This window comes from Xyrauchen texanus, chromosome 36, assembly GCF_025860055.1.
Source record: "Xyrauchen texanus isolate HMW12.3.18 chromosome 36, RBS_HiC_50CHRs, whole genome shotgun sequence".
In the NCBI taxonomy this organism is placed as follows: Eukaryota; Metazoa; Chordata; class Actinopteri; order Cypriniformes; family Catostomidae; genus Xyrauchen; species Xyrauchen texanus.
The window spans coordinates 24,328,273-24,352,451 of record NC_068311.1 but is presented as its reverse complement, the minus strand read 5'-3'; the positions used below and the strand labels follow the sequence as shown (position 1 = coordinate 24,352,451).

At 36.8% G+C, this 24,179-nt stretch overlaps 1 protein-coding gene across 2 annotated transcripts in view; it reads right to left on the bottom strand.

The window, feature by feature from the left end:
- The window catches only part of LOC127629814 (zinc finger protein neuro-d4-like), a 93,573-nt gene extending 71,652 nt beyond the window's left edge, over positions 1-21,921 (bottom strand). Inside the window, exon 1 of one of the 2 annotated variants that reach the window (XM_052107069.1) lies at positions 21,812-21,921. In XM_052107069.1, the coding sequence (XP_051963029.1) occupies positions 21,812-21,921 (110 nt within the window). The remainder of the gene's footprint in view (positions 1-21,811) is intronic. The other variant, XM_052107070.1, reaches the window with a different exon arrangement.
- Between the last annotated feature and the right edge of the window lie 2,258 nt (positions 21,922-24,179).

The following is a 24,179-nucleotide window of genomic DNA, read 5'->3' as shown; positions in this document are numbered from 1 at the left end:
TTCACAGTCTTTTACCTTTGTCTTTTTTGCTTCAAATCAAAGTTTGTAAATAATGTTGGGATTCACCTTGGATGAATTATGAGTAAAAGCGACAGATGATGACATTACAATGACATCAGGACGTAATTAAAACTTATAATATTTTTTGTCTAGCTTGATAGGCATGTACAGCAGTTCACAAAATGACAGATATGCTTTGTTGTCATCGTGGGAAAATGCTTATGATGCTTAAACACTCTGCTGAAGTCTCATAGTAGATTTGTAGAAATGCACATTTTAATAATGTTTAATTAGACGTGTTTTAGTGGTGAGCGACTCTGTGCTTTATAAGTGGCTTAATAATGACTAGCTCACTCAAAGCACATAAAAGACATTCATTTGTTGTCATGCTGAAATTAACTGAATTAATCTTTGAGCAGATTCAGAAGACTTGAGTCATGAGCTAATAACAGACAGAGAAACTTCATCTGGAGTTGATTCACTCCGCTAAATAATGACAAAGCTACCAATAAATGAAACATTTATTGAAATAATAGGTTTTTGTGGTTTGATATAACATTAATCTTTAGAAGTTGCGAAATTATTGATTTTTGTTCTATAATTTTATAACACGGCGCTCTGGAATCCTCGATTCTGATTGCTCAATTGTGCCATCTAGCGATCTGATATCTCTGAGTAACAACCGCACATCCAGGGATTTTGTAGAGTCATCCGCATAGGCGAGTCATCTTTCCTGCTTCTCGGATCACTGTGCGATCTCTACAAGTAAGCTAATATAATAATTTAAACTCAAATTAATATTTCATGTTTAATTTATTTGGCAAGTAGTTTTGTAAAAGGCTGGATAATCAGGAGTCAGACGGTCATTACTTACAAAATAAACACCAACAGAACTCCGATGCAAACCGGAGGTGGATTTCAGCTGTTCGGCAATTTATTTCTTTTTACATAATTACATAATTTCAATGTAAATCATAATGTACAGTCAGACTCTGGTTGTACATTATCCCTTACTTAATAAATGGAATGATTAGGAACATAAATGGTAATAAACAGTGTTGCCAATAAATTGACAGATGATAATTACGATAATACTGTATATGGTATGTCTAAGATTAAAATCCTTGAATCGCCCCTAATACCAGCTACTATCTTGCAAAGCCACAATGTGCTGAATCTGCTGATACTGTATTCATTGGTTAATACAGCATAAACTCACACACACACAGAGAGAGAGAGAGAGAGAGAGAGAGAGAGAGAGATTGCACACAAATGTTTTCAAATAATTGGAAATAAAAGTAACTGACTGTGATGTGGATTTAGGCACAGACTTGAAAGTCTAAAAGGTAATGGATAGTGAAAAAGACACAAATGCAAAGCAACTCGCCCCTGAGGTTCATCCAAATGCCCCCTCCCCCCTCTGCCTCTTTCTAGTCTGAGCACAGATCCGTCAAGCCCCCTTCTCCATTCCATCACCTCACTTCTGTGTGTAGAGGAACAAGTCTGGCTTTCAGTAATAAGTTGACAGCTGTAGAAAATGGCCGCTCTCAGTTTGTTTGCCTTTTTTAATGCAATCTCATTATGTTATACTGTGGCGGTGGCCTTGAAAAAACTGAAACATGTCTTGCTGGAAGACGAGGGAAAGTAGGACGAATTCAGTGAACTATAATGCATTTGATCAAGACTTCACAATAGAAAGGGTCGGTTCACAAAAAAATTACAATTCTTCATCATTTACTCTCACGCATGTTGTTCCAATCATTACTTGCACTATAAAAACAAAAAAATGTGCTTCATGTAGTAACAGCTAAATGAATTGCTAATTAAACTGACCAATTAGGTTACACAAACGAAAGTCATTTATATGGGTTAGATCAAGTAGAAATAGATACTTAAGGAATAGTTCAACCAAAAATGAAAATTCTCTCATTATTCACATACCCTGATGCCATCCCAGATGTGTATGAGTGTCTTTCTTCAGCATAACACAAATTAAGTTTTTTTAAGAAGCTCTTTATGATGGAAGCACACAGGTGCCAGATCTTTGATGCTCCAAAAGTCACTTTTAGGTAGCATAAAAGTAAACCATGCGACTCCAGTCGAACAATGAATGTCTTCTGAAGCACATTGATAAGTTTTTGTAAAAATAAATCAATAATTCAAACGTTATTAACTTTTAAAAAGCGCTTCTTGCCAGCAGCTGACATGAGATCACGTGAGAATTCAGAAGCGGCGCTCATTTACAATAGAAGAACGAACGTCACTTGAGAGTTCGGCCATTTCAACAGCATCAGATCCCTGGATTGAAGGACGATTATTGACTTGTTTCTTACATAAACCTATCGATACGCTTCAGAAGACATTCATTGAGTCGCATGGATTACTTTTATGCTGCCTAAATGTGACTTTTGGACCGTTAAAGTTACACTAGAAGGACCTGACAGAGATCTATCTTCTTCTAAATATATTCATTTGTGTTCTGCTGAAGAAAGACAGTCATACACATCTGGGATGGCATCGGGGTAAGTGAATAATGAGAGAATTTTCATTTTTAGGTGAACTGTTCCTTTAAGGAAGCCTAATAATTGCAGGTTACCACTTTTTTAATTGTATTTTTACTGTGAATAAGAGTTTGGAAGACACCTTTTAGGCCAGCTTCACTGAAAAATGTAGCACTGATCTAATCAAACACATCTGAGGCGATTACTCTTGTGTTTTTCATTACATTTGAGTTTGGTGCACCCCGTAATTCAAAATCACAGAACACACAAGTGTTGTTATATTGGCAGCACATATCAAGGTGGCTTTGTGCAAAAGCTAATGAAAGAAGACCGTCCAAATTATAATCTGAGAGCTATTTCTGGCAGATGCTGCCCACTTAAAGGGTGCTTTCTTTGCTGCTAAAGCCTTTCAAGAGAATTGTCAACATGTAAAATCCTAAAATAAAATGTGTTCAACATTGATAATGTACTCTGTGCTTGTTAAAATATGAACGTGTACATGTATTAAGCACTCTCACACAATTCACACAAAGAAAACCCAGACCAACACAAGCACACTCTTGCTAAACAAAGGAAAAGCAGAAAACTCAAGTTAATGGTGCCTGATCCGCAAACCAAAAAATGAGAGAAAAAGAAATGATTCGAGAGGAGCAAATAGCTTCGAGCATCCACACTGTCACTCCCGTGCAAAGCTTGACTGTGACTCTCAAAAATAGAGCAATCTCCAAAATTAGCTCTTCTTCTCTAGACTATTTAATTTAAGGCAGCAAGGTGGCAGAGGGAGACGGTGTCGAAACTGTCTCACAACTCATTTGTGGTTTCCTTATTATGCACACTACACCACCAAACAGCTCCCCATTCGATGCCAATTAGTCTCAATTAGCAGTTTTCCTTTTTAAAAGAAACAGAGAGCTCCCTCTAGAGGCTGCACTGTGTCAGTTAGTTCAAAACAATGTACAGACAGAGAGCTCACAAGTTTGAATAATGTAAAATGTACCATTGATAAAATAACATAATGAACTAACCATCCAACTATTCCTTGATCTTCTGCAATATAGCCTTCATTCACTGACAAAAAGATAGGATAAAAAATTATAATAATAATCTCTTGGAATTTTCAGCACACAGCAGAAAGTTGAACAACATCATACTAAAAATAAGCTGATAATGTATTTTGGGATTTTAAAGAATGTATCTAATGATCTGAATATGCCATCTTTAAACAAGGTGAAGTATGTATAAGGTATGATTATTACCATATTCATACACTATTCCATGTTATTTACACAATCAAAACAAAAAGTTGTAGGAAGTGGTTCCACATGTTTTCTTAACTTAAAATAACTGTGTAATCTCAACACAAAAGCTTTGTTTAGAAGTACATAGTTGAATTGTGCAAACCCAAAAAAATGAGATGTGTCTATGTAACTCAAATACATCTCTTATATTTCATTATGCACTAACTGGTAAAAGTGAATGTTAGCATGCTAAATACATGCTGGTTGGAAGCACTAGGGCTGTCAAATAAAAATTCGAAATTTGAATATTTGTTGAATTTAAGAAAACAATTTACATTTGAATGCTTAAACTGTGCATTCGAATTTTGGATGTGTGCCAAGCACTGACAATGACTTCAGATCGATCGCATAAGTGTTTTCTCAAATTAATCAATGAGTTTTTACAACGCATTGTCAGGAAGGAAGTTCAACTTGGATATGTGTGTCTCGAGAGCCTCGCATTCGGTTCAAATCCGTTGTGATCCATCTGTTTGAACAACCCCTGGTCTGTGCTCATATTCTGAGCCACTTCACCACCGAGTTCAGCCGAATACCACCACTCTCTGGAAATATAACAGTAATGAAAAAAAAACAATGTGGTATTTGGCTGTTATTATGTTTAGCTTGAGTCTGGGGTAGTATACTGTGGCATCACTGCCAGTGTAACACCATCTTTACTGTCTATCGAAGTGTTTTCCCCCCTCGTTTTACTTTTGACATAACATTTGGGAATATGGACATACTGAAACGATTTATTTATGTTATGCACATTAGTTGAAAAAGGAATGCTTTTTTACCCCTCTTCTCCCAATTCGGAATGCCTAAATCCCAATACTTATTAGGTCCTCATGGTGGTGCGGTTACTGACCACAATCCGGGTGTGGAGGACAAGTCTCAGTTGCTTTCGCTTCTGAGACCGCCAAACTGCACATTTTATCATGTGGCACGTTGTGCATGAGACCGCGGAGACTCCGCATGTGGAGGCTCATGCTATTCTCCACGATCCATGCACAATTTACCACGTGCCCCATTGAGAGCGACCACGAGGAGGTTACCCCATGTGACTCTACCCTCCCTAGCAACCGGGCCAATTTGGTTGCTTAGGAGACCTGGCTGGAGTCACTCAGCACGCCCTGGATTCAAACTTGCGACTCCAGGGGTGGTAGTCAGCGTCAATACTTGCTGAGATTTTTTTAACAGCTAGGAATGTTTTTTGCAATAATATAATACGGTGCTGTATGGTTGTCACTTTTGTTGAAATCCTCTGAATTTAAAATTCAAATTTAATTCAAATTTAAGGTAAAAATGTAATATAGTTTCTCTGCCCAATTGACAGCCCTGGGAAGCACTACATAGTGTAGTTTATTAATTAATGCTATGGTAAGAACAGCAAATGCTCAAAGTAGCGAACAATCAATTTCATGTGTGACATCTACCTGTCCTCATCGTTAGCTCAAGCTTCACTCCACTCTTTTGTTTTATTTATTGTGAAATTCAATACCAACAGTTTATAAAAATTGTATCAACAGTGGTATTTAAATAAATGAATTCATTCAAACTTTTTCAGCAAAAGAAAATATAACAATTCATTTTCAACATAAGATTGTATTTTGTTTTCTTCATTAAAATTACATTATTTTATAGAGAAACACAGCACAATTCAAAATACAACATTGGAGTTATGTTTGTCAAATAAAGTGCCGCATAACAGATCATCAAAAATGTGAGATATTTCTCAAATATAATGACTATTTATTCAATATTATTATAAGCAGAAGTACTAAAGTGAATATTGTATAACATACAGTATACACTATACAGTAGTGATCTATTTCTGTCATATATTTTATATATTTAAATTGAGCATTTATTTTGGCATAGCTTTTATTTTGAAGTGTTTCTGTGTTACTATGAGATTTAGCTTCTCAATCCAGAAAAGCTGGTCGCTATTAAACCACAAAAGCCTACAATTTAATTCAATATGTAGTCTGTATATGCTTCGTGCTACAAAGTGAATTAGCTCTCTGCTCGCGGTCATCTGCTACAAACAGAGCATGTGTTGCCATTGAGGTATTGTTTTGTTTTTTTCAGTGTATGTGTCATGGTGGAGCTTTTTAAGGTATGAGCACTTAGTGACTTTATGTCAGTACAACACCGGATCCACACAAGAAGCACGAAGCACATGCAAAATATATTTATTTCATTAAATATTAGCTTTTGCAGTTAAATAATCACACTAGGACATGATTTGAATTAGTGCGCTGAATGTTTTCATTATGAATTTCATATGTCAGATGATATCGTTTTTTTGGAATCAAAGCATTTTTAGGAGCATGGGGACAAGTACATGAGCGCAGTATCTAGATATAATGCAATGAAATCAAGTTGTGACAAAATGATCCAGAATTGTGTTGCTGTAAATAATTGTAATTATTTATTTATTTATTTTATATTTAATTATTTTATATTTATTTATTTTTGAGGGCATGATTCTCCAAGTTACTGGCCATGAATTTTGTTAAAAAAGAAAGAAAAAAATAGAAAATATATTTATGTTAGTAGATTTTCCCTTACAAAAAAAATACTGTGGCAATACCACTGTACAGTAATTGTATTAGATGGTTATACAATGGTGTTATGAAGTATACCATGGCACTAAATGATAACCTTATTCATACACCATGGTATTGTCATAGTATTCTAAGATATTCAAAGAATATCAGCATGGTAAATGTCAAAAAAAACATTTTTACTATGATGTACCATGTCCAAAAAACATATGGAGTATCATGGTACTTTTTTGCTGGTGTCAGCATCACACCTGGATTTAAATAACTTTTAACCATGCTGATATGCTGAAGTTGGTGCCACTGTTGGACAACTATGTTAAAGTGGTCCACAGTGTTTCCATCTGCTCTGGTCTGTTCAGAGAGAATATTGGCATGCCCATCCCCCATCAGTATCACTGTAGATTACACTGATTACACTGTGCACTGTTCGTCATCCTCCGCGCAACCACCCCTCCCTCTCTTTTTCACTACACTACCCAGTCAAATGATTTATCTCATTTCTTTCTGTATCTCCCTCTACAGATGTGCTGGTGCAGCCCACTGAAGGCAGCTAGCTTACTGAGGACTGGAAGAACTGCAGAATATATGGAGTAAAAACAGCATTAGTGAGGTCAAATGTTACACTTATGTTTTTGGCAGATGTTATATTATCGAGTTAAAACAAAGTGCATTTAATGTGTTCGGCCTGATTATTCAGTGGGTAGCTATAAGTATGCAGATTAATATTAAGACTAAAGCTTAAAGTAAACAACAAAGTACCAATATAACGTGAAATGAGAAGTAATATAAACAATGATTCTACCAATAAGAGAAGAGCTGTGTAATTTGAGGGGAAAGGATAAGGGTAATTGTTTAAATATTCACTAACATAAATGCACCATTACTGCATGCTAAATGCATGCTATTACTATGTTTTTTGGACATGGTGCCAAGGCATTGTGATATTGTTCTGGACATGTATAGTGGCATGTACCATAGCAAAACCACAGTATTCTTCGAAGAACCTTGGGGTAATATATTACCGTGGTATATCAAAGTACTATCACTGTGTCATCCTTACACCTCAATATTTTTCTTTAAGGGTAACCAGAAAATTGAAATTTATTTATTTTTTTATTTTATAAGGTGCCCATTAAAAATAAGAATGCTAAATTAAGGGATGCTTGATTTGAAAGAAAAGTATATGACATTATTATACAAGTTACACTTTTGTGAAAAAACAAAACAGGACTATTTCAACTTCTTATATTTCTCATTAAAGAGATAGTTCAACCAAACATTTTAATTCTCTCATCATTTACTCACCCTTGTGTCATCCCAGATGTATGTGTCTTTCTTTCTTCTGCAGAACACAAACAAAGATTTTTAGAAGAATATTTCAGCTCTGTAGGCCCATACAACGCAAGTGAACGGTGATCAAAACTTTGAAGATCCAGAAAGCAAATAAAGTCAGCATACAGTAGTCCATAAGACTCCAGTGGATTAATCCATATTTTCAAAAGCGATCCAATCACTTTTGGTTGAGGACAGACCAAATATAACGTATTTTTTCACTGTACATCTTGCCATAGCAGTCTCTAAGCATGATCATGATTTCAAGCTCGATTACACTTTCTTGTGCTTGACGTATGGGCAGAGCACAGATGGCGCTATAAGAAGTGCAATCGAGCTTGAAATCATGATCGCCCAAGATACTGCAGATGTCAAGTTTTAAATATATAAAAAAAATTAAAATACAAATAAAATATTTTGCTCTGTTCTCACCCAGAACCGACTGGATCACTTCTGAAGACTTGGATTAAACTACTGGATTTTTATGTATTAATTTTATGCTGCCTTTATGTGCATTTCAGAGCTTCAAAGTTTTGTTCACCATTCACTTGCATTGTATGGACCTACAGAGCTGCGAAACAAAATCTTTGTTTGTGTTTTGCTGAAGAACGAACGGCAAACACATCTGGGACGGCATTCGGGTGAGTATTTTCATTTTCGGGTGAACTATTCCTTTAAATTTCACAAAATGCTGTACATTTTGATTATTAGATTAGTTGATTAGAGATACTGGCTCATTTGAATTAGACTATGAAAACCGTTAACTTGAGAGTCTTAGATTTTACCCTCAACCTCTATAAGAGAAAATTTTACCCTGGTTCAGCAAGCACAAAGCCAAGGTCAATCAGCGTGAAATTAGTTCCATATTCATCAGCATCACCTTGGAAAAGGAGTTTAGGTTTCAAAAAGTGTCAAAACATCTTATTTGTATGCAGAGTCAAATGAGCTTTTTGAAACGTATTCTCCAAAAGTGTTAATGTTGAAGATGCACGATGGATTTTTAGAGATTATCTTCTTAAAAAACCTGCGTTCACCATGGACCGCAATCACAAACATTCACATTCGTATGGAATACACAGGATCTCTAGCTGTAGGAGTGAACCATCTATCCTCAGAGGCATTTGTCGACTATATTGAATTGCCCTGCTGTGTTTGCTGGCACAGGCTGTGTGTTCACATAAATCGTTGCCTGTGGTGTAACATGGACCTGATGTCCTGCCGCATGTTCCACGGCTTGAAATGAATGCAGGGCAGACAGGGACGCTATCTAGCCTTTGTCCAAAACAAAAGCTTTCACCTGCACTTGGACTGTTCTCTTACTATGGTAAATCTTAATACTTATTGTCCCAAGACTTTATTCTCAGTATTTTGTTAATTACCATTACAATGTAGAAAATCCCAGTAAGGCAATTCACATCTTGTTAAAGCCCCCGTGCAGCTATTTTCTATGTAGCTAATTTCGAATTCAAGAACAGCTTCTACCTACTTGAATGGGGAACGACTGAAATCTCCAAAACTGTTTGTCAAAATTAATTTTGCACTTAATTATATTGTTGTTTATGTTGCGGTGACACCTAGTGGTTTTGAATACCGCAAAAACAGAAGTTACTCATGTCAATGTAAATATGCGCAATTCGCAGTCAGGCGTGATTAATTCCGCTAATGAAAGCGTCCAATTCAGGGGATTTTTTAGATAAAATTAGCAATATTATGCAGGTCATATGATCTCAGCATGGCGGCACTCATGAATGTGCGCCCAGCACCATATGTAGAATAAAGCAGCTTTTGATGTGACTAGAGTCGTCATCTCATACGAGTGTAAATCATTTTAAACATATTTTTCAAAAATACAAGATATACTACTGTCTTTAAGTTTAAAAGTTTATCCACTAGCAAAAAATGATTGAGTGCATTTTAATTTTCAATAACATATAAGTACTAAAAACTGTATTTTTCAGGCTGGTCCATTTAATGCATATGTATCAAAAAAGATTGATAGGGGGTACTTCCATTTCTGCGGACACCATATTGAAGTTAGGGTTAATTTTGTGTAAGTGGCTTATCTCCTCCTTCAATACCGTTTCTATAAAATATATATTTGGGCAACATGATCATCAAAAAAAGAAATCAACATGTTGCTTCCAATCACAGGTGCTGGTCCCATGGAAGTAATCACGTTCATATAAGCAATAGTGAGTGTTATTCTGAGGTTGCATTTCTCTCTAAAATTTTATTTTGACTACACTGACAGTTAGGTTTAGGGTTGGGGTTAAGGATGAACTGATCCGATACCTGGATTGGTATCAGTTCCTATATTGAAGTTTTTAAACAGATCGAGTATCGGTCCGGTGAGCCCGGTCCAAATCCGATACTGTGTATTAGTAATGTTCGTTACTGTCAAGCACAAAAATTTATATAAAAGAACCATAAAAACACAAAGTAGTTCATATGACGCGTACATTTTATTCAAAGCCACTTGAAGGCGTGCGATAGCTCTATGAATCACAAAAGGCTGTTTAATAAGTAAATATATCAAATGGACGCACAGCTCCAGTGCGTCAGTGAATGGCGCTGCTCTGTTTACACACACACACACACACACACACTCACGCGCAAATATTTTTGGCCTTCACGTGGTGCACAATATTTGAGTGTTACACACGAACAACATCTCAGATATAGATGCTCAATAGTTCGGTTCACTTACAATATAAATTTAGAATGGCACTGGAGGTGCTTTTATTTTTTTACCAGAACTTGAATAAGAAGTGAATTAAACTGTGAACTTGCCTAAAAACAGACACATACAGGAATTCCTGGAGAGATCAGAATGTCAAAATAAAAGAGCGAGGGTTTAAAAGTTAAAGGTACACGTTTGAGATATATTACTATTATAATATATTATTATTATTACCATTTGTTTACAAATTATAATAATATTTAAGTTGAATGGGTTCCAAAAATTAATTGTATAAATGAAAAGTGAGCTGATATCTTACAACTAAATTGAAAAAAAGTCCAGATACTAAAAATACAACTCACTTTCGGCGCCACTCTGTGGACATTTCACTGGAAGCAGGAGCTTGCACGTGCCCATACTTTCAACAACACTTCCAGCCTCGGCCACTGGGAGGCAGTAATTCAAATTTGGTTAACAGACTGATTAGCCAAAGTCACAGTGCAATCAGTCTGATTTGGAACTCATGCACTGATTTTTGAGCACCTACTCACTTCATAACTTACCCTACACCTTGTCTTTTCTTGTGTGATGCCTTTCACATCATATTTAAGCCTTTATGTTTCCCTCTTGGACCATAGTGGATTCCTCAAAACGAGTATTCTTATGGATCTCCAATAAAAATGGCTAGTGGGACAGTTTGTCTGGGAGAGAGATGAATTTTTCTTCCCCTTTGCACTTTAATAATATCTGAGATGTTGGGAAAGGATCTATCCACCTAATAACAGTGAAAGAGGGAGAGCTATAAATCTCATTTGATGGACCCACATTTAGCAATGGACCACGCCATGCAGTTCTGCTCTAAAATGTATGGCCTTATTTACTCAGAACACCATGCACACAATCTCAAAAGATGCACAAAAAAAGCAAAAGATGTAGACCATGAAGTTTTAAAGGAATAGTTAAACCATAAATGAAAATGATATTATTTACTCACCCTCCTCATGTGGTTTTAAATCTGTATCTGACATTCGTTCCTCTGTGGAACCAAAAGGAGATCTTAGGCAGAATGATTTTTTTTCCATAAAATGCAAGTGAATGGTGACTGAGGCTAACATCTCCTTTTGTGTTCCATGGAAGGAAGAAAGAAAGTCATACAGGTTTGGAACAACATGAGCGTGAGTAACAAAATGACTGAAATAAATTTTTTTGTTTAACTACCGGTATCCCTTTTAAACGTTTTCTCCAACATATATAATAATTGCATGGATCGACAGCATGCAAACATTCCCACACCCAGGGAATAGTCACTGCAACATATACATATAAGGGAGCAATGGACATTTCTTGTTAGGCTATATAGTACTATAACATTGTAATCTGTTTGAGGCAGTATGAGACACAACTATTTTTTCTAAAGGCCTATGGGCAATTGCAGTTCAGGCCAGTATCTGATTGTGTTATGCAGTAAACCAATCAGGCCACCAGCTCAAAACCCCAACCCTAAGCATTAAGCCTCTGTGCATGAGGCATCTCACATCATTTGTGCAACAAAATTATACCTCACGTCATCCAGTTTAAGGAGGGGTGTGATATTACTTTTTAAACGATCAGACTTGGGCTACAATTTTCACCAGGCAGACGATAAAACAGAAAAGAAGAAAAAAATCCCATTGAATTATGTCGAAGGAGACCATGCCACATCTAGGAACTTGAAACCACCCAGATCGCTCTAGAAACACAATTGCAATGTGCTAAAGAACACCTTAGCAACTGCAACTTGTCTCACATGGTCAAGAACCACTCATGTTTTAAAAATAAAATATATATTTTTTTTACGTTTAGTTTTAGTTTTGCATTGCCAGGACTCATTTCAAACTACTTAACTCAGATGTTCACACTGACAAGCCTGAATCACCAGGAAGTGACACCCTCCCTCTGTGTTGCTCTCGCTCTCTCCTCAGTCCACCATCTGATGATCTTCCCACAAGGTGTCTCACCTCCCTGAAGCAGAGTGAAAGTTTACACACCATGCTTCTCCATCCATCTAGACAATCACTAAGTTCAAGTGCAACTCCTCATTATACAAAACATTTATACATACCCACATATAGTCTATAGATGCCAGTTGCACACTTTACAATGCCTGAGCAACAGTGCGATGGCTGACACAGAGTTAGGTAGCTTTGGAGAAATAGGTCATAGAGATAAAAATACCTATCTGTGTGTCTCTCTCTCCACATGAAGACAAAGAGAGTCCCTCTGGAAAATAAAGTGAGTGAGTGAAATGAGGAGAACAGCCCACCAGTCTCGGAAGATAAATGTCCTTATAGAATTGCAGCCACATATGCAATCAAACATTAAAAGAGACAGAGTATAAGGATGGGAAGGAATGATCTAGGACAGAGTGACAGTCTTCAGCTTAAAGAGCGACAGTGTGAAGAATTATAGCAAATTATTTTTTCGCAGTAGATTTGGGGTAATCGAGTTGGGACTCGAGTCCAAGTCACGAGTCCAATTTGAATGGACTTGGACTTGTCAAGGACTCGGATGCATTTTTACTCGGACTCGAGCCTTTGGGAAATGTCCATGACATTTCTGATACAATTAAATAAATAAATAAATAACAAAACAGAAATTAATGAACAGGGTTGGTTAGTAATGGATTACATGTAACAGGAGTACATATTTAAAATAAAAAATATAAGTAACTGTATTCCACTACAGTTACAATTTAAATATAGAATACAGTTACTTTCAAAAAGTATTTTGATCACTGAAGAGATTACTTTGCATTTTATTGTCAATTGTTTAATTTAATATTTAGTCCTTTCAGATGGAAAACATTTATACATATAAATGATGCGATCCAACGTGCATTTGAACAGCGGTGAAACACTTTCTTATGATGTGTTACATTCATACGAGCAGACAGAGAAGTACATCTGAAGTCAGTTTGGAGCAGAAGAAATAGAAATAAACCTTGTATAAATTGTCAGCTTTATGCTAAGCTAAAATACTATTTCTAGCCATTTTACATGCACATGACACATTTCACATTTTGTTATCAAGATAATAATCCATGTTGGATTATAATTTCTTTTTTTCTAGTAAGAGCTTTGATATTAGGGCAAAAATCATATTCTTGATAATAATTTTTTTATTGTTTTCCTGTAAAAATTCTTAAAACAAGATCAATTTGTTTAGATCAATTTATCTTGTTTTAGATAAGATATAAGATATTTAGGTTTTTCAGAGAATGTATTTTTAACATGTGTATTTCGTCTTACTGTACTGGCAGAGTTTTTATAGTCAAAACAAGTGAAAAAATAGACCAGTCCTGAAGAAGTAATCCAAAGTATTTAGAATACGTTACAGACCTTGAGTAATCTAACGAAATACGTTACAAATTACCTTTTACAGCAAGTATTCTGTAATCTGCAGTGTAATACATTTCAAAATTAACACTCCCAACCCTGTTAATGAACAGAGCTATATTAGCCCCTGAAGTCATAGATGTAACAGAGTTGCTTCACTGTGTTTAAGCAATCACACACACACACACACACACACACACACACACACACACACACACACACACACACACACACACACACACAGGCACACTCATCAGTCAACCAATACGCTTGAATATTACTACAGAGACTACTGTATAACGTTGACTACTGAGGTGGCTGGCACTACAAAAACATAAAGACAGGTATGTAATAGAAACAAGGCATTTTCACATGACACGGGACCTGACAACTGGTATAATTGCGTATGGCATTTGTGCAGCCAAGATAGTGCTCGTATTGCGGTTTCACCATGGTTAAAAACTTAAAATCAAGAATTTCATTGAGTCAAGTCGCCCACATCATGTCTCTCACAATTTACTAAAAACAGCATATTGAAATAAAAATCCATAAAAATAGTATTAATATTGGATATTAAGTATTTTTAGGCATAATGTATCTATACATGTAGGATTATGTAGTCTGTAGTCCATGCAATGTTGTCAGCTTGAACTGGTCCATAATAGATTTTTAAATAGTCGGGGGGAAAATAGCATTATTGCTAAAGCAGACAGCAACTCTAAACAGATAAACAGCACCTTTTTATTATTGATTGCCTATTTTCAAAGCATGGGTGAGCTGCTTAAAATACATTCTTTTACAGCATTTGTCCACCATTCAAAACATTCAACCATGCACAATAAAATATTAGGATATTTTGGGCAGTGAAATGTTTTGTTTATAATTTAATTATAGACTATAAAATAAATGTATTATTCAATGATGAATTATTTGGTTATGACATTTTTTTTATTTAAAAAATGTATTTTAAACCACCAGGTAACTTGTGTGTTTTTAAGTCTTTTTTTTTTTTTGCCAACATCTCTGACAGTTTTGAAGGACAATTCTGTTAAATTTATCACTCAGAATTATTATTCTCCATGTTTTTCGGTTAAAGAAGATCTCAATGAAATTTTCTTCGGTTGGTATTTAAAGATTTTAGACTGAATACAGACCAACGCGGCTGCCGCACAAGCAAATATAATTTATTATGATTTTTTTATCTTCTGCAGCAGCTGCTGCGAGACGCTCACGGATGCATCAGGGATTTAGGTACACGAGCAGCACACAGAACTGCCCTGCATTGTGCGGTTTAGCTCAAATTAACTAGAAAATCATGGCCCTAATATTAGCAGTGGGCTTTTCCAGTGTTTTTGGATGTAGCATTTGCAGTCAAATCGTGAGGCGTAACTTCTCAGCGAGTGCTAATTACTACTGTGGTACTCATTTGTATGTACTGTATTTTCCAAAATCAATCGACAGATAGAGAAAAAAAGATTCAGAAAGATTTGTCAGTATAGACTATTGTTTCTTTAGATAGGGATCATTTTAAATTCAAATAAACTGAAAGGACAAATTGAAAATGAAGTACAAATAAAAAGTAAATAAAAATTTGAAATAATAATAATTCTGGTTGTAATGACAAACGCAGCTTTCACTTTCTTTGGTGTATGTTTGAGTTGAGGGGAAAAAAATCAATAAATAAATGTCAACAGAACACAATAAGAATTGTGTTGAAGGACAGTTTTGTCTTCGTACACCTAAAGCATATGCTTTCATTCTGAAACCACTTTGAAGTCTGTTTAGCAGGACACTAATCATAAAACATATATATGAAATGCAACAGAGGTGTTTTTGTAACATTTATATTGACTAACTGTTTTTCTTAATGGTGAAGTTTAAAATAAGCTTAAAATATTGATGTTGAGTTTACGGATACAATTTTAATTCAGATTCATGAACAGATTAATTCGGTCTCAACTCGGACCCTTTTTTGACTCTGACTCAACTCGTACTTGATTGTTTAAAGACTCTGACTCGACTAAGGTGGACTCTAACCCATCACGATTTCTCAGATCAGTGAGGCAAAGCAGAATAACTCTAAGATGTCTGTATTTTGCATCCTGCGAAATGATAGGGAGAGGCAAGACACCATCACTTTAGAAGACAGAGGGAGATGTTGGAAGATTGTGGAAAAATGGAGACAGTAAGTGAACCTGAGTAATTACCAGAGAGATGTAAGGAATGGCTAGGACCAATGGAGCAAGAGAAATGGTCATAAGGGAAGAGTACGGTGTGAAATCAATCTAGTCAGGGGGCCAGGAACGATTTGAAAAGTGTTAAGGACACATTAAAACATATTATACCACATATTATACCATATTATATCTGGATTCTAACTGGTTGACGGTCGTCCAAATGTTTGCAATAATTTTTTAGTAAACACATGACTATGAAGTCGTTCCAGGTCTTGACCGCATAACAGTCATTTCAAAGAGTCGTACAGGCTACCACTGCAAAAGAAAACAAATAAAACAATCCAAAGGGATTAATACTTAAATAACATAATGAAGCTGATTTCTTCTTGAGTTGAACGTGGTTACAGTTGTAAACAACTGCCGTTTGTACTCACATTAATGACGAAATCAGACCGTGGTTCGGACCAAATAACATAATGTGAACAGAACCAGCGGGAACAGGAGGAAACAAACTTGGGTTTGGTTCAAGCTATCTCTATAATATCCTAAATGTATTTTAAATATGTGAAAAGCACCCCTGCGCTCCCTCGTTCTCTCCCTCTCTCTCTCTCTTTCGCTCTCATCCACTCACTCACACACACACACACACACACACTGAAGGTAAATCAGTAGCAAAGCTTGTAGAGTTGATTTTGAGAACTTGTACATTAAATATTTGTATTTGTAAGTTGAAATTTACACTCGCAGCCCCGAAGTGAAAACTTGTAAAATAAAAATCTGTTGTTGAATGTTGCAATCAGCACTCACAGACAATATTGCAAAATCTGTGTTTTAAATTCAACGTTGCAGACAAATAGTCACAAATGTGTAAAATGACAAATGACAGACACAAACCATATTTACTTTTGTACTTTAATTACCTTTCGAAGTGCAACCACAAATTACCTCTTACAACCTCTCAAATCTGCCACTGCAACTTCAACTCTTCACTCCTTGACTTTTGCAACTACTTTAGTGGAAAAACAGAAGCAAATCTCACTTGTAAATCTAGATGTGAGAGAGCAGGCTGTCAGTGTTGGGCGGGGCCAATGAAATCATGACCAATCACAAGAGCTGGAACAACTGATGCAGGACCAATCAAAACAGATCAGCTTAGAATGCAACGTCTTCAAGCAACGGCGCCATTCTTTTTAAGCAAAACAAGTTAAGCACTTTGATGCTGAAACTGATATTGTTGCAATTTGGAAAGCAAAGGTTAAATCTAAAGAAGCCATATTTGCTTAGATAAGTGTATTGTAATTACTGTAAGAGAAACACTAGTGAACAAGCGCACAAGTGAGTTTTGCTTCTGTTTTTCCACTGAAGTAGTTGCAAAAGTCAAGGAGTGAAGATTTGAAGTTGCAGTGGCAGATTTGAGAGGTTGTAAGTGGCAAATTGTGGTTGCACTGCGAAAGTGAATTAAAGTACACAAGTAAATATGGTTTATGTCTGTCATTTTACACATTTGTGACTATTTCTCTGCAACTTTACAAAAAACAGGTTTTAGTATATTGTCATTGAGTGCAGATTGCAACATTCACCTTCAGATTTTTATTTGACCAGTTTTCACATGGGGACTGCGAGAGTACATTTCAACTTATGAATACAAATATTTATTTTACAAGTTCTCAAAATTAAATCTATAAGCTCTTGAGTTGTGCTACTGATTTACCTTCATCACTTCATTTACACTTGCGGGAACACCGAGCCTCGATGTCAACACACCCCCACAACTTAATAAAACAGTTTAGCAACTGAAGAGCACCATACAAGAATGGCGATGCCACCACCTTGCTGCTGAGAAGTGTAGTTAAACTAACAACTTTACGATATTAAGCAAATGATACAAGCTTTCGCATTTTAGTTTAACTTTCGAACTAGCAACAAAATCTGTATCAAACCAAGACGCCGAATCCATTGCATAAGAAATTTGTTCTATTCACAAGATTGTTTTAGGGAAGAAAACCTGGAAATGTCTTGAGATAAAGCCCTGAAATATGTTTTGAGGTGTGGTAACTGTGGTATAAGCGGAATAATTGGCTCTGGTCTGCTGAATTATTGAAAAACAATGCACACCCGAGGTATAAATTTTACACTTTGTGTCTTGGCTGCCTTGACAATTTCATGACAGGTTTGGTGAGAATCAGCTGACACATATTTCCAAAATAACTACAGTTTTACAAAAATATTCTTAACTATTTATGATAAAATAATATGTAGATCTTAATGGGAAAAAGCCTTTAAGCTACTCTACTTTAACAGACAGACATTGTAGAATATTCCAGACAGCTGTTGAAAATCTTAACATCATCAACATTTGTTTTGTATAGCATATTAGTGAAAAAAACTGTTAAACAATCTAAGCTTGTTCTTGTCTTAATGTAATCGCCAAATGATACAAAGATATAAAAGTTCAAAATAAATTAAGAAGGCCTTTTAAATTATTAATAATGATTTAAATATCACAGAAACCCAATTAAGATACATGGCAACTTACATCACTTGATGTAACAAAGGATAAATCATTGCCTCTTTGATCTGTAATGATCACCAGTTCCAGCTTGGGTGCGAGCGAGTTGGTTACCATGAAAACGATGCAAATGACAAGTTTATGCACAGCGAGGGGCAACTATAACGTTTCTTGCGATCCGTGTAAAAATCTCTTTCAGGTATGGATGTAGTTTGCAACTGGGGATGGGGGAGTTCCAAAAACACTGTAGGGGACATACAGTAATCACCTTTTTAAAAGTGGGGGGGACATGTCCCCCACGTCCCTTGCCGATGCTATACCCTTGAATGGCTCAAATATTTCCAATGAAATGCCATCATTTTGAAGAAGGCATGCCATTTAGCAGATAATCAGCAATCAAGGCAGGCATAATTTAATCACCATCTCTCAAAAATGAGTGATTTATAAAAGCCAGCAATGGAAATTACATTGGCTCCTCAACCGATATCTCCTCATGGCTCCTGAAGTACTGCATTTTAACTAGGATCTTTGAAGAGGCTTATTGAAAAGTGTAACATTAGAGTAATTCAGATGCTGATTGCAGCTCCTCTTTCTGCTCATTCATGTTTCTCATGCAAATATTTCAAAAGAACTAAGACGCACACCTGACCTCACATATGCCTTAAAACATCTTCAAGTCCACAGCTCAAGGACATTGATTGAACCAAAGATTAAGTAGAGAACCAAGTAGAGATACTCCAGGAATTTCATGTCTAAGAATGAGTAACTGACATTCCATCAGTTTTGATCCATTACAAAAATGTAATGTGCTAGTCTCATGGTGCAATAATTTAATCAGATGGTAATATGGTACTGAATGATTACTCTGTAAGTACTAAATTAGATAATCCATGGTACTTCAAAAAAATGCCACCTCAATATATGACCATAAACCATGGTTTTACCATGGTACCATGTTCAAAATACCATGGTAGTACCATCTTTTGGTACTTTTTGTTACTGTTGTCCATTGCCAAAACAAGTCTCTTTGGCTCCTTAAGAATGAACCACTTTAGCTAAGTTTACCTTCAGCTTTGGTGAGCAAGGTGCAGGTCTCTCGTTTGTGGTGGGCTTAGCTTCCTATTAACGTAGATGACTCATTCTTTATGTGCTACAACTTAATGCACCGACATAAAATATTTTCTTTCATTTCTTTACCAAAAAGTACTGTGTGAAGGTATCAGGTGGTAACACCATCCAAGATAGCACATGTACATCTCTGAGATGTTTGTTTAAGAGTGTTTCATCTGGAAAGCATCAAATTCTAATTAACATCTCGTTAACATCTTAAGAAGATCTGAATTGCATACATTCTCAATCATAAATGTCTCAAAGACATCTGCTGACATCCGAGAGGAAACGTCTTACATATGTATTGCAGAAGAGCAAACAACCTAAAAATACATCTTCCAGATGCAAACACACACATCAAATACACTCACTGAGCACTTTATTAGGAAGCCATGTACACCTAATTATTCATGCGATTGTCTATTCAGCCAATCGGGTATGTAAAATCATGCAGATACGGGTCATGAGCTTCAGTTAATGTTTACATCAACCATCAGAATGGGGGGAAAATGTGATCTCAGTGATTTGGACTGTGGCATGATTGTTGGTGCCAAACGGGCTGGTTTGAGTGTTTCTGTAACTGCTGATCTCCTGAGATTTTCACTCACAACAGTATCTAGAATTTACTCCAAAAACAAAAAACATCCAGTGAGCAGCAGTTCTGCGGTTCTCACCTTGTTGATGAGAGAGGTCAACAGAGAATGGCGAGACTGCTTCGAGCATACAGAAAGGTTACGCTAACTCAGTTAACCACTCTGTACCATTGCGGTGAGCAGAATAGCATCTCAGAATGCACAACATGTCAAACCTTGAGGTGGATGGGCTACAAAAGCAGAAGACCAAGTTGGACACTTTATTAGGACTGTAGTGTTCCAATAATGAAGTGCTCAGTGAGTGTAGATGTCTGGGTGATGTACCACCATAGTCCTAGAGTTACCATGTTCATGTACAATTGAACTCTTAAGTTACTACGAAGAATACAATGGTGTTCACATTTTGCATGCCCAAACACAAGGTAATACTGGGGTACTTTTTTGTTATTCTTTCTGAAACATGAAAAACAAACCACTTTAGCTGAGTATACACTCAACTTGTCACATTGCTTCATGAGCTGTAGCTTAATAGATAAGTTAAGGACACTAAAGTGATATTTAATGCCTGTGCAAAGTAGTAACTCTCCCAGTATTAGTTGCACAAATGGCTTCCATCGTGCATTTGGAGGGACCATGCTAAGCACGTACTTGGACAGGTGCGTAGGCTATTCATTCCGAGAATTTCATGAAATGTCGCCGTTCTCTAGGAAAAACCTACATGCTGACAACAGCGGCTACATTCAAGCATTGCTATTGCTGACCAGGTAGGCTTTCGGAGCAGTTACGGGGGAGATACAACCTCTCAGGTTAAAAGCTGTACATTTTAACAGATATAAAACCTACAGTCATATCCATGGGAAATACAAACATGCGTCTGCCCTGCGGAAGGTCTAGCGTCTCCAAATCAGACAAATGTAAAGCAGTTCGTTTGGCAATGAGCCCGCGCGACGTCTGCGCGCCGCACGCCGAAAAATTGTGCCAGTCTGCACAAAGGAATGGAAATGGAAACTTCATAGAAACGGCACATGGGAAATATCAAAATGTTACATTTCTACTCTCTTGACACTGAAAATGCCATGTTTAAACATATGAATTTGGCACAGAAAAGCACAATAATTCCAACTGACGATTAATATATACTTAAGGCAATCAAATTACGGTCGGCGCGTGGAATGGAAACATTGAAAACATGTTCAATTTGATAAATTGAAACATTTTATTTTCCAGTACGGGCAGTATTTCAGAAAGCGTAATTATGTTTTGACATAATTTAATGCACACGTCAATCATAAGCCAATGTGTTCAAGTATCATAGTTTATTTCAGTAACTAGTGAATCTTCCGTTTTCAATACCAGCAACTCTAAGTTCCCAGTTATCGATATTGACCAGGGATTCCGGGTCACGTCAATTCTCTTTCGACATTCCTCCATATCACTGTGCATATGCAGAAATGATGCCTGGGAGTCCACACTTTATAACATGCCATATTTCTGCAGATGCCAAAATGTCATCACGTGCATTATAATTTATTAAAATGCAACATGCTTTTCGTATTTTAAACTTCGCCGGTAATTTATACTTTTAAAGATGTTTGCAAATTTGTGAATTGAAACGAGCGCTCGTTGTTGCATGACATTTATCCCGATAAGCATTCAAATATATATATATATTTAAAAAAATTACTTACGATTTCAGAGGATTTTGGACCGCTGTGGCCATTTTGATATAGACTGATACAATGTAAGACTGCAGATCCCCGGTATTGTACATGTAATATACCAGCAATTTCAATTTCATTCATTCTCTGGGGCTGCGGCTGGAGAAGCCAGCCAATAGGAGCTAGACTTTCGGGTGGTAAGTTTTGGGAAATGTAGTTTTTAATGCGATGATTTCTTCAAGATACGGTAGTGCTTGTACTACAACTACCACAATGCATTGGTGTTAAGTGTATACTAGTCCCGCCCTGAATTTGTATGGATAAGCCAAAACATCTACTGTAAATTCAAGGTTGGATTGCTGGACTGTCAGTCAGTATTTTTGCTCTCATGTTGGTAGCTCCTTTGACTCGTAGAGAAAAGGAAATATGAGGGCAAAAGCTCTCTAATAAGACATGCTCCGTCATATCTGTTATTCTTCTAATATTTAATTAGAGATCAGATAATCTTAACAAATGTAGGCATTGCTCAGTATACAAAGCAGCTTTACACTCCCACACATACTGCTTCCTTATGAGTAGCTGGATTCTGTGGCATCACCTGAATGTGATTGAGAAGACAGCTGAGCTTTAATATAGAGCTTTCACAGGTGAAAAACATACAATCTGCCCTTAAAACATGATAGTACAGAGGCAAAGACCATTATAATAGGAGCTGATGTAGCCTACTTATGGACAATAAGATCAAAGTAATTCTCTTTTGTTGATATTCTTCTATACAGTGAGATAATTTAAATCCTGTGACAAGAGGCCAGACTGACCTCTAAAGAAAGGGAAGTGACTTTAAAGGGCTCTCCAGTCCAGTTAACTGCAATGGCACCACTTTGAAGCCATTCAGTGACATGTGATATTTATAGATCGCTGCTAACAAATATTTAATGAACCTTAGCAGGCTCTATGGAATGCCTCTGATGAGTAAATTTCCAGTTGATTTGGGATTTCTACAGTAGAGGAAATATGTACATTTTTCAAAAACTGATACGTATATATATATATATATATATATATATATATATATATATATATATATATATAACAAGGAGGCTAAAGGCAACAGCCTCTAGCGTCAGTCGCTAGTGCACCTCTTGAGGTCAGTAGAGTGAGGTTTATACACTGCACAGCTGTCTATCTATATATATAATATATATGTGACATTCTTGTTCTACCCGCTACGTACGGGACTCGAACCTAGATCTCCGGCATGGGAGGCGGGTGCTCTAACAAGGAGGCTAAAGGCTACAGCCAGTCAGTCGCTAGTGCACCTCTTGTGGTCAGGAGAGTGAGGTTTACACACTGCACAGCTATCTATCAGCTGGCTCCTGTTACACTCACCCCCCTAAACCTCACTCCCAACCGGGTCACGCCACCAATGTGACTGGGCCTGTGTGTAAGAAATCACTCTGAGAGCAGGTGGATGGTCACTCAAGGCTTCCTCTTTTATTGGACCTGGGACAAACAACCAAAGGCTGGTAAATACAGTGGTTCAATGTTGCTCAGTCATCAACAGCGAGAGATATGAGGCTCTGCTGTGGATCACGTAGCGCCACCCCACTACGTAACCTATGCAAATACATGCAAATATGCTGCTGCAACAACCAATGGCGAGATGTCCCAATCTTAGCATGACCAAATTGCTAGGGAGGGTAGAGTCACATGGGGTAACCTCCTCGTGGTCGCTATAATGTGTGGTTCTCGCTCTCGGCGGGGCGTGTGGTGAGTTCTGCATAGATGCCGCGAGAAAAGCGTGAAGCTTCCACACGTACTATGTCTCCGCGGTAATGCGCTCAACAAGCCACGTGATAAGATGCGTGGATTGACTTCTCAGACGCGGAGGCAACTGAGATTTGTCCTCCGCCACCCAGATTGAGGCAAATCACTACACCACCATGAGGACTTCGAGTGCATTGGGAATTGGGCATTCCAAATTGGGGGGATAAAATAAATTATATTAATAATAATAAAAATAAGCTCATGTGAAAGCTGATTTTATGGAGACTGGCTATTTATTGACCTGATTGCTAGAGTTTTAAAGGGATAGTTCACCCAAAAATATACATTCTGTCATCATGTACACACCCTCATGTTGTTCCAAACCTATATGATGCTTTTTCTTCTGTGGAACACAAAAGGAGATGTTAGGCAAGCTGTTAGTCTCAGTCACCATTCACTTTCATCATTTTTTTTCATACAATGAAAGTGAATAGTGACTGAGGCTAACATTCTGCCTAACATCATCTTTTGTACTCCACAGAATAAAGATCATTGTACAGTTTTATAACAACTTGAGGGGTGAGCATATGATGACAATTTACATTTTTGTCAAACTTATCTTCTGTATTTT